We start from the raw sequence: 10,470 nt of genomic DNA on the forward strand, positions 1-10,470 counted from the left end.
TCAACTTTGAACTACGGCATAATAGAAAGACGCATCCAAACCGACAAAAGCAAAAAAAAAAACAATAACAATTGACACTTATATCCCCCTTGTTTGCAATTAATCGTCAAATTAACTCCCAGGCTTCTATCAAATAAAATGTCAAATTAAATCGTCTTTACTGAAAACTCTCAGTAGTTTTGAAATGATCGGAAATGACTTTCCGAAAACACTAATTTTGTAGTACAAACAAAAATGAATAAATTGGAGAGAAATGCTGGTGGCCGTGGTCGAAGGTTTTACAACAAGAACTACCGTAACCTGAACTTATTCTTCTCCGGGTCAATTATCTCGATTTTGTAATATGAATATGATTTTTTTTTTCAGATTTTTTATCTCGATTTTCATACATTTGAGTCAATTGTTTTACTTTCAAAATTTTTGTTTTCCAACTTTTTTGAGAAAAAATAATGAAAAAATCGACTGAAAAAAGTCAATAACAAGAGAATAAATAGAAAAATTTAAAATATTTTAAAGGGGGCCAGACAGCAAAAAATTCGGGGGAATTTTCAGGGGCTGTGTATTTTGCCGTCGCGGTGTTCGCACCTAAAGCGGGCAATCGCCCGCGCAAACTACTTTTTATTTTATTTTTTGACTTTTTTTTGCGGTTTTTTTTTTGTCAATTTTTCGCAATTCTTAATACTTAAAACCTTGTTCTTTTCGAATTAGTGTAAATTTCGTTCAAAATATACAGTTTTTCGCATTTATAATGTTCAATTGATTCATCATTTCGATAGCCGCCTATATATGTTTTCATAAGGACTGCGATCATTTTGCTTTTCCCGATAGAAATTCCGTCGCTTTTTTTAATGTTAAAATACTCTAAAATTATTCTAATCTCACAAGGAAAGTACCCGAAGTGTCCTCTCGCTTTTTCTCAGATATTGGTGGCAAATAATGTCCCGTCGCTGGACTAGCACAAAACGGATAATATAAGGTGCCCATAGGCAGGTTGAGCAGAATGACAAAACTGTTTGTGATTTTTCAGAAAAAGTGGATCAAGTCCATTCAAAAAATCATAACTTTGTACAGATTGAAGATAAAACGATATATTGAACTGTATTTTGTAGCACGAATTACAGGCTACAAAAAACCAAATAACACCTTTATTCTATCTCTGCAAAGAATTTTACTATGATAGGAAATGTCCGAATGGTCCGATCGTATGAAATCAAAAAATGTCGATTTTCGAAAAAACACCTTTGAGAGATCATGTCTATCCGATTCCTTTTATGTCATAATGCACAACTGTAGTCTCAAATATATAGCTCACCGTTCATTTAAGAGAGATTTTTGAAAAAATAAGATTTTTAAAGTCAATTCCATGTACCCCTAAACATGGTATTTTTTTAACGCATTTTTCCATATACATCATAAAAGCTCTGAGAACAAACGATTCAGTTGATCTAGTTGTTTTTTGACAGAAAATTATCAAATCGTGATCAAGGAGTCAAAACAAATTTTAAAAAATTTCACATGTTGAAAGTGAGCATGTAGAGGGGTACATGGAATTGACTTTAAAAATATTATTTTTTCAAAAATCTCTCTTAAATGAACGGTGAGCTATATGTTTGAGACTACAGTTGTGCATTATGACATAACAGAAATCGGATAGACATGGTCTCTCAAAGGTGTTTTTTCGAAAATCATACGATCGGACCATTCGGACAAAATACAGTTTAGTATATCGTTAAAATACAGTTTAGTATATCGTTTTATCTTCAATCTGTACAAAGTTATGATTTTTTGAATGGACTTGATCCACTTTTTCTGAAAAATCACAAACAGTTTTGTCATTCTGCTCAATCTGCCTATGGGCATCTTATATTATCCGTTTTGTGCTAGTCCAGCGACGGGACATTTTTTGCCACTAACATCTATGAAAAAGAGAAATTTCACTTCGGGTACTTCCCCTGTCAGAACTTTGTTTCCACACGCACAACAAGTGACAAACCTCATTATCAAAATACAGGCGAAATGCGAAAAAAGAACAGAAAATAAGTGTCGTAATTTTTTCCCCATTTCTATTCTGTAAAATGACGTTAAAAAAGCTGTAAAAAAAAGAAAGCCACGAGAAGGAATCAAACCCTTGACTTCATGAACGACAGTTCCGCGCACAACCACTTACACCGCGCGCGCACACGTTGAGAAGTGTGTGGTTTCAACACGGCGACAGCAAAAGGCAGTGGTAAAAAAAAGTGCATTTTTTTTTGCCGATTAAATGATTTTTTTCAGATTTTCAAGTAGGTATATATACTTGTACTTCAGATTCACATATTTAAAAAAATGAAATTTTTGAAATTTTTGATGTCTGGCCTCCTTTAAGGTTACAGTAGTTGTCGTTGAGGGACCTATGACCAAGTTTTTTTGTACAAAAATGATAGCTGTTGGATACTATTCATTAATGACAACCCCTAATAGATGTATGTTTTTGAATTGCGTTCCATTCTCAACAGTTTCCTAAAATATAATATTCCTCCAATATACCGTAAAACCTGTATTAGAAGTGCCGGCCCTTCTATTTTTCGTGAGGTCTCTTGGGGGGCACTTCAATTAGAGAGGGCACTTCTATTATAGGGACATCGTCTTTCGGTTAAAATTTTGTTGTTTTTACTTAACAATTTTTTAACATCAACAATTTTATTTGTTATAAGCAAAGTTTTGTTTGCAAAATCCACAACTTGTTTTCTGAATTCCATCGTAAAATTCTGTCTTCTTTTCCTTGTGTTCTCAGATTTTTTGATATCTCACATTCTTCCTCCGATACAGCATCGTCCTTGAATCCGCCATTATATCAAACGAAATTAACTTCTTTGAATTTAGTTGGATTTTCTGATTAAAATTCAGATTTCTTGATAAAATTTTGATTGCTAGAATTTCCAGAATTTTCTAAATCTAAAAGCAACGGCATTCAAATTTTCCGGTGCCAGTATTTTTTAAAATCAGACAGTAATTTAATCAAAACAATAGAAAAAACGGCTGAAAATCAAAGGAAGTAATAGTCAAAGGGGCACTTCAATTAGAGGGGGTACTTCAAATAGAGGGGCCCTTCAAATAGAGGGGGCACTTCTATTTTTCGTGAGGTCTCTAGGGGGGCACTTCAATTAGAGGGGCCCTTCAATTTCAGAGGCACTTCTAATACAGGTTTTACGGTAGTTATTTTCGTACTGTTCCATTTTCCAAAACACTCCTATTTCCGTATCATTTCAGCAACAGCACGTGTTGCCATCCCGAAAAAATGGGGAGGGCTCCATGTATTGACACTTTGAAACTTTCAGATTTTCCGCCCTAACGTCACTGATAACACGTTGTGTTTTATTACCTCGTTTTTCTACTCGCTCGACAATTTTGTTTCGCGGCAAGCACCCACTCTGACTAAAAATGTTGGCAAGAGCATCACTTCATTCGAATGGCACGGATATGCATACCGCAGAGTATGCGGATTATAAGAAGGTAATTACTTTTGAAATATTGGAATTTAAATATAAATAGAAAGTTTCAAAAAATAAAATTTCAGGAGGAAATCTCAGCTCACCATGCTCGAGACTTGGTACATATTAATGCAGGAGGTACAAGGTTTGTCTAGATGCTTGTGAAATGTGATATAATCGCGACAAGTTTCAGATTCACAACTCTTTACGACACACTGGCACAATCCAAATCCTCCTACTTCCTGAATTTCATCCGGATTGATCGCACAACTGGAAAAATAGTTTTGCTCCAGCAAAGAACTATTGTAAGTGCAGATTTTCATTTTAATGGTCTGAAAACTATAAAAAGTCAGGAAGTACATCTAGAGCATTATTATAAAATACTGATTTTGGTGTTTCTCACTTCTCTTATCTCCCATTCGACTCATACTCTTTCACTGATGTTGAAACCTCTGAAATATTTTTTTTCAGCGTGATGAGTCAGGAGCCATATTTGTCAACCGGGACGGCCGCCTGTTTGCGTTTGTTCTGCAGTTTATGAGAGACGGAAAGAACACTGTCCTGCCAAAAGACAAAGACCTCTTGTCGCAGCTTAAGGTAAGTGTCACCACCCCAGGTTTTTCAGTTTTCATTGTTTGTTGGTTGATTTTCAATTCTTTAACCATGCGTAACGGTTAGAGCTGATAACAATTGATAACCGTTGTTTACATTTTGAGTAGTTGTGTGCGGTGTGCTTCAAGACACCCGGAGGAGTGAAACATGGATGTTTCATGGTTACGAAAGACACATTTGTATAGAACGTAGGCCGAGAAAGTACAAGTCACGGAATACTACCACTTCCAGAGATCTAACACTACTTCAGCAATAAAAATATTAGCTTTTTTCAGAGAGAAGCCGACTTCTTCGGCATGGAAGTCTTCAGATACCTCATTCAAGAAACTCTTGTCGATTTGGAGAAAGAACAACGTGCCAGCAATACGGATATTGCTGAAATTCGCCATTCCGTCAATCAAATCGCCAACAACACTTATTATACTGGAGGACGTAACTGAATGATTCCAACTTACCATACTTTTTCAAATTAACTTTTTGGAAATAAAGTTCAAATGTACTTTTACTCTTGTTTATTGAAAGTTCAAAATGAAAAATCACTAGAGTAGAAACAATGACTTGTACGCAGAATGATTTAGTACGTAGACATAAGTTCAAGAAGAAAAAAAAAGAGATGAGTTGGTAAAAATCAGAAGTTTAACTTTCAAAAAATATGTACTCGAAAAAATCCGATTGGAAAATATATGCAATGTAATTATATATTTACTGAAAAACCAATGAACCTGTAATAGAAGGGCAAAACCTGGTTTTTTCACATTTCCAGTACAAAACGGACCATGAAAAGGTTTTTTTGTCAGAAATCGACAGGAAGTTGAAAAACTAGGAAATTTCAAAAAAATATGTGAATGTTTAATGTTCAATTGAGGTTTACTTCACACACTCCAAAATTTTAAAAATGAACTTGACAGCCAAGCTCCAGACTCCTGAAAGCTGTCAAAATCAACTGAAAAATACATTTTTGTAAATTTTATTGAACAGAACTGTATACCGTACAACATGTATTAGATGGAACAACGCTCTTATTGTTCCTGCTCATTTTCAGAGGATCCTGTTATTTTAGGGGTTCTATAATTAGAGGTGATCTTTTATTATATCAAGCGCTGAGCTTCAAAAAAATTCAATTTTTATAATTCTTCGAGATCATCTAACAGATTCTTTTTGTTTTCCCTTTTGTTATTGGTCTTGAATTTCTCGAACGCTCCTCTTCTTTTTATAACTGGAGAAAAATCCAAAACTTTATAAATCTATGATATATTACACACCATCAAACCTAACTACATTTCCTGGTAAACACAAAATCTTCGCCCGTACCAAGAATTTTTTCCAGCTCGATGAGTTGTTTTCTCTTTCGACTAAAGTTTTGTTTATTAGAAAAAGATATCTAATGGGGTACGAAAAAGGGGAGGAGGAAGGAAGACAGAAGATTTCGTGATATTTGTCATTTTTTCATTAGATCAATACTTGATGTGAGATTTCGAGTTTTGAGCTTGAATACCTAAAGAAGATTTTTTCGGATATTCTGGGTTCTACAATGGAGACTTCTACTCTACCCCTAGATACTGTTACAATTTCACTTCCAACCTATCAAGTGTTGAGTTTCAATCAACTATTGGTGCATTTCTTTGCTATTATTTTTCCCGGTGCATTCTTCGCATTTGATACAATTCTTCTAATGTCTTCTGTTAGTAGCCGACGCGATTCATCGATTCCGTTAGCTTACATAGTGGTTATGTGTCTTCGCGGGATGATCTCAAATTTTGTTCTTGTTCTTCAATACTTTGTGAATCTGATAACTACAGTAGAAGGATACGAGGGTTTGTTTAAATAGGGAATTGATAGAGAAATAGTTGGATCATTCAGAGTTCTCGAAATTGCTGGGACGTGAATTCACGTTATTGGGTACTTTTTCATATCTCATTGCTCTTGTTGTCAATGTATTGATGAGTGTTAATCGAGTAGCAGTTGTTGCGAAACCAATGAATATGTGGTTCAGCAACACCAGAGTTTTTATATTTTGTGGAATAATTGCAATTATAATACTTATCTCTCTCATCATCCCATACCTCAGTTCATGTTATGTGGTTTTCATGGTAAATCGATTGGCGTTTGTATCAGGATGTGCTCCAGCTCGTCATCCGGTGAGTTTCTGTTTTCTTCTGTTTGATAAGTAAGCAATTTTTGAACATTGATGCTATTTTTCTTCTCTAATTAGATATATTTTTGAAACTATCTGAAATATTTGTTTTCCAGATCACTACGTTTCAAAATACGTACACAATTATTCTCCCATTCTCATGTATGCTTGTGAACTTAGGCATCATTTTTCATCTTCGATTTGTCCGCAACAATTCCTATATAATTTTCTGGCACAAAATCAAAAGAAGTGTGTCTCAATAAATGTTGAAAAAAAAGAAATTCGATAAAATTTTAGATGAACCAATTCGAAACACATCACAACCAATTTTCTTTTCAAAACAAAGAGCTCGACGGGATCTTATGATGATCCGGCAAACGGTAACCATGGCAATTTATCTGTCTATCTATGAATTCGGAGCATTCATTATCAAGGTTTTCCCGGTGAATCGATTTGAAGAGTTACTAATAAAATTCAGTTTTTTTTCAGGATTTGTACACTGAACTATCTCCGACTGGAAAGCAAGTGTACTTTTATGTGAGAATGCAATCAATTCCATTGATGAATTTTCTCATTTATTTCATCGAGACTAAGAAAACAAGAGCAATGGTTTGTCGGTTTTTGAAAAAAGGAGCAAAACAGGATTCGAATTTGGTCACGGTATCACATCATCGCACAGTGTCAGGACCACAAGGGAATACTGCAATGGTTACTAATTGATAACTCTGGCTTTGATTATTTTTCAATATTTATTGCAATGTGTTCAAATGAATTTTGTTTCTTTAGTAACATGGATTAATTGAATCGGATGTCAGTTCTTAAAAAGGGTCAAGAACAGTGTATCCGTTTGACACGGCTTTGAGAAATTTTTGAGGAACTTTTTGAAACTAATTCATTTCAACCTGATCTTCTGCAAGTTGTGTTTTCTTGACTTATTTAGTACTGACGGCCAAATTTTCGCAAATCGAATTTTCTGGCCTAGGAAACTCAACTTGCAAAAGTTAGGCCTCCTCAAAATGACAAGAACAAAAATTCAACAGCGACACTCCGAAATACCGCATTCCGTATTTTTCGAGAAATCAAGAAGAACTAATTCCTCGGAAAAAATATTCGAGTATTTTTTTTCAATAACTTTTTTTTCTGACAAATTTTTGTCAACATTTTTTTGGAAGTTTCCTGAAAAAGGCATTTTTGAGAGTTTTTTTCAATAAAGCACACTGGTCAAAAGAAATAACTAACCCACAGTAGACCAAACTACTGAACTCTGATATCTTCTCAAAAAATGGTTTATGAAATTCAATGAGATCATTGATAATTATCCTGATATTCTCACCCCAATTTTCCTATCAATTTTCGAGTCTAGCTCTGGATAAAAGTTCTCACCACACGTTTATTCGTTTGTTTTTCGATTACTCCCACTCGTTTTTCATCACAGCTGAACTCCGTTCAACTATAATTTATTACACATCACCCAGCTTCCTAGCAGACCACAAAGTTGCTCGGTTCAATACATTTTTTCTCTTGAGTAGAGTTTCTTTCAAAGAGGAGGATATCTGATAAACTAAGAAAAAGGATAAAGGAACGAAAACAGAAGATTTCGTGAATTTAAAAAAAAATGAATATTACTACTAATAATACAATCGTACTTCCAAACTATCGAGTGTTGAGTATCAATCAAATAATGATACAAATATCTTCTATTATCTTTCCAAGTATTTTCTTGGCATTTGACACTATTCTACTGTTGTCGACAATTGAGAGTCGACGTGATTCATCCATTCCATATGCATACTTAGTGGTTATGGGCCTTCGTGGCATCCTTGCCAATTTTATTCTTCTTCTTCAACCCTGTGTATATCTGATAGCAACACTTCCAGGATATTTCGGTTAGTTCAGGATGAAATCGAAAAGAAAAGAACGTAGGTTATAAGCCCACCCAATTTGTCAACTTCTAGCTCAATTATCTCGATTCTTATGAAAGATATCAAACAGTTGTTAACAAATAAAATACTGGTGACATCATGATAAGTAATTTACCAATTGACAACTTTTTGCTTTTTTTTTGAAGGATCCGAGATGAATTAGCTGAAAGTTGGCAGTTTGGGAGCTTATATTATGGGATATTTGGTATATGATATTCGGATTTTCAGAGTTTTCCGAACTGATGGGGCGTGAAGCTACTCTATTGGGTAATTTTTCATACCTAGTTGCTTTGGTTATCAGTGTATTAATGAGTGTTAATCGAGTGGCAGTTGTCATGAAACCAATGAATATGTGGTTCAGCAACACCAGTTTTTATATTTTGTGGATTAATTGCAATTTTAATGTTGATCTCTCTCCTCATCCCATACTTCAGTCCGTGTGACATCAATTTTGATATGACTCGACTAGCATTTATTTCAGGATGTGCTCCAGGTCGTCATCCGGTAAGACTTTGTTCCACTTCAAGACTTTTTCTCTCCCCTTTTCAATTAGTGAGAACATTGATGTCTAGAATATCTCGCTTTGGAAACATTTTTGACACTATCTGAAATTATATTTTCAGATCACTACTTTTCAAAATACATATGCAATAGTTCTCCCGGTCTCATGTATGTGTGTGAACTTGAGTATCATTTTTCATCTTCGATTTGTTCGGAACAACTCCTATGCAACTTTTTTGCGCAAGTTCAGAAAAGGTATGGCTTAATCAACAAGGAACTAAAAAAAGTTATAATTACAGTGGAACCAACTCGAAGCACATCACAGTCAACTTTCATTTCAAAACAAAGAGCTAAGAAAGATATGATGATGATACGGCAAACGATAACCATGGCAGCTTATCTATCTTTCTACGAATTTGGAGCAGTCATTATCAAAATTTTTCCGGTACAACGAACCCGATTGTCAATCATCAGCTCAATTTTTTCAGGCTCTGTACGTTGGCCTATCTCCAGCTGGGAAACTATTGTACTTTTATGTGAGAATGGAAGCAGTAGCGTTCATGAACTTTCTCATTTATTTTGTGGAGTCTAAGAAAACTAGAATAATGGTCTGTCGGTATTTGAAGATTGGAACAAAACCGGGTTCGAATCTGATCACGGTTTCACAACATCGCACAGTGTCAGGATCAACTGGAAATGTTGCGACGGTTACAAATTGACAGTTTTTTATCTTTGTTATTTCTTTTCTTAATAAAACCGTATTTCCTGGATTTAAAAAAAAGTTTTTCTTCTACATGAGCTCAAAATTAACAATGTTCCTAGTTTGGAACAAAAATAAAATAACATTTCACAGAACCAGCAAACTTTATAAAATGAATTTTCTTGACACAATACCGTATAACGTGTAATAGAAGGATTCCCGCACAGCCAAGTTTGAGTTCAATTATCTCGGACCTATAAGATATATCGAAAATGTGCCAACTGATGAAATGTTTGTGATATCATCATCAATAATTTTTTAGTTAACAAATTTTAATCCGTTTAGCATGAACCTAGAAAAATCAGAACAAAGTTTAAAGTAGTGGACCATCATAATACAGGTTTTACGGTAATACTGGTATCACAAATAGCTCAATTTCAAATAACTGAATTGTGCAGTTACTGAAATTGACAATTTTTCGAAGTTCTGAGTTTTAAAGATTAGGAATTTAGATTGCAGATGTGGAACTATTCCGTTCCAACTTTCAAGTTTCTTGAGTTCTAAGTTTGTTAAATTCAAAAGTACTCAATTCCTGAATTTCTAATTTTTGATTTTTTTTTTGAATATGACTTATTTTAGAATTTCAAAAAATACGGAACTTCTGAACTTCTAATTTAAAAAAAATTTCTAGATTCTTGAGCTTCTGCATTTCTGGAATTTTGAATTCCTGAATTTTAGAAATTCTCGTTTTATAAGTTTCTGCTTTATTTTTTTCAGAATAGTGATATTTTTCGAATCTATGTGTTTTTCAAATTCAGTTTTCCAAAATTTCTGAATTTGGAAATATCTGAATCATTTTTTTCTTCTCAATAATACCGTCTTTGAACGTTCTATTATCCTTGTCAGAGAAAAAAAAAGGTTGAGTCGAAGTGTATGCGATGTTTGTAAACAAATATCTGAAAGCGTAAACAACCGGAATCAGTTGAAACGAGTGCGACAGTAACCCGGCGGGAAAATATTAAATTTACTCATTTTTTAGCTTTTCGCATATTTTGCAGCAAATTTCGTCGAATATATTTTAAAATGCCGCAAAAAACAAAACTCATACAATGAAAAAAATGAAACTCATAC

At 34.2% G+C, this 10,470-nt stretch overlaps 3 protein-coding genes across 3 annotated transcripts; all 3 read left to right on the plus strand.

Moving 5' to 3' along the window:
* Positions 1–3,420: 3,420 nt before the first annotated feature.
* CBG07773 lies at positions 3,421–4,522 on the plus strand (the record flags this gene model as incomplete). Its single annotated transcript, XM_002645942.1, has 5 exons — positions 3,421–3,492; positions 3,557–3,615; positions 3,664–3,775; positions 3,942–4,067; positions 4,358–4,522. The coding sequence occupies 5 exons, from the start codon at positions 3,421–3,423 to the stop codon at positions 4,520–4,522; spliced, it is 534 nt and encodes a 177-aa protein (XP_002645988.1).
* A 1,091-nt stretch (positions 4,523–5,613) lies between these two features.
* Positions 5,614–6,936, plus strand: CBG07772 (the record flags this gene model as incomplete). The annotated part of the gene is made up of 5 exons (XM_002645941.1): positions 5,614–5,896; positions 5,943–6,220; positions 6,333–6,465; positions 6,514–6,659; positions 6,706–6,936. 5 exons carry the CDS (start codon positions 5,614–5,616, stop codon positions 6,934–6,936), a joined length of 1,071 nt encoding a protein of 356 aa, XP_002645987.1.
* Positions 6,937–8,540: 1,604 nt separating this feature from the next.
* CBG28035 lies at positions 8,541–9,358 on the plus strand (the record flags this gene model as incomplete). The annotated part of the gene is made up of 4 exons (XM_045240438.1): positions 8,541–8,642; positions 8,762–8,894; positions 8,939–9,084; positions 9,128–9,358. The coding sequence occupies 4 exons, from the start codon at positions 8,541–8,543 to the stop codon at positions 9,356–9,358; spliced, it is 612 nt and encodes a 203-aa protein (XP_045098622.1).
* Positions 9,359–10,470: the final 1,112 nt, after the last annotated feature.

This window comes from Caenorhabditis briggsae, assembly GCF_000004555.2.
Source record: "Caenorhabditis briggsae complete genome, chrX, whole genome shotgun sequence".
Taxonomy (NCBI): domain Eukaryota; kingdom Metazoa; phylum Nematoda; class Chromadorea; order Rhabditida; family Rhabditidae; genus Caenorhabditis; species Caenorhabditis briggsae.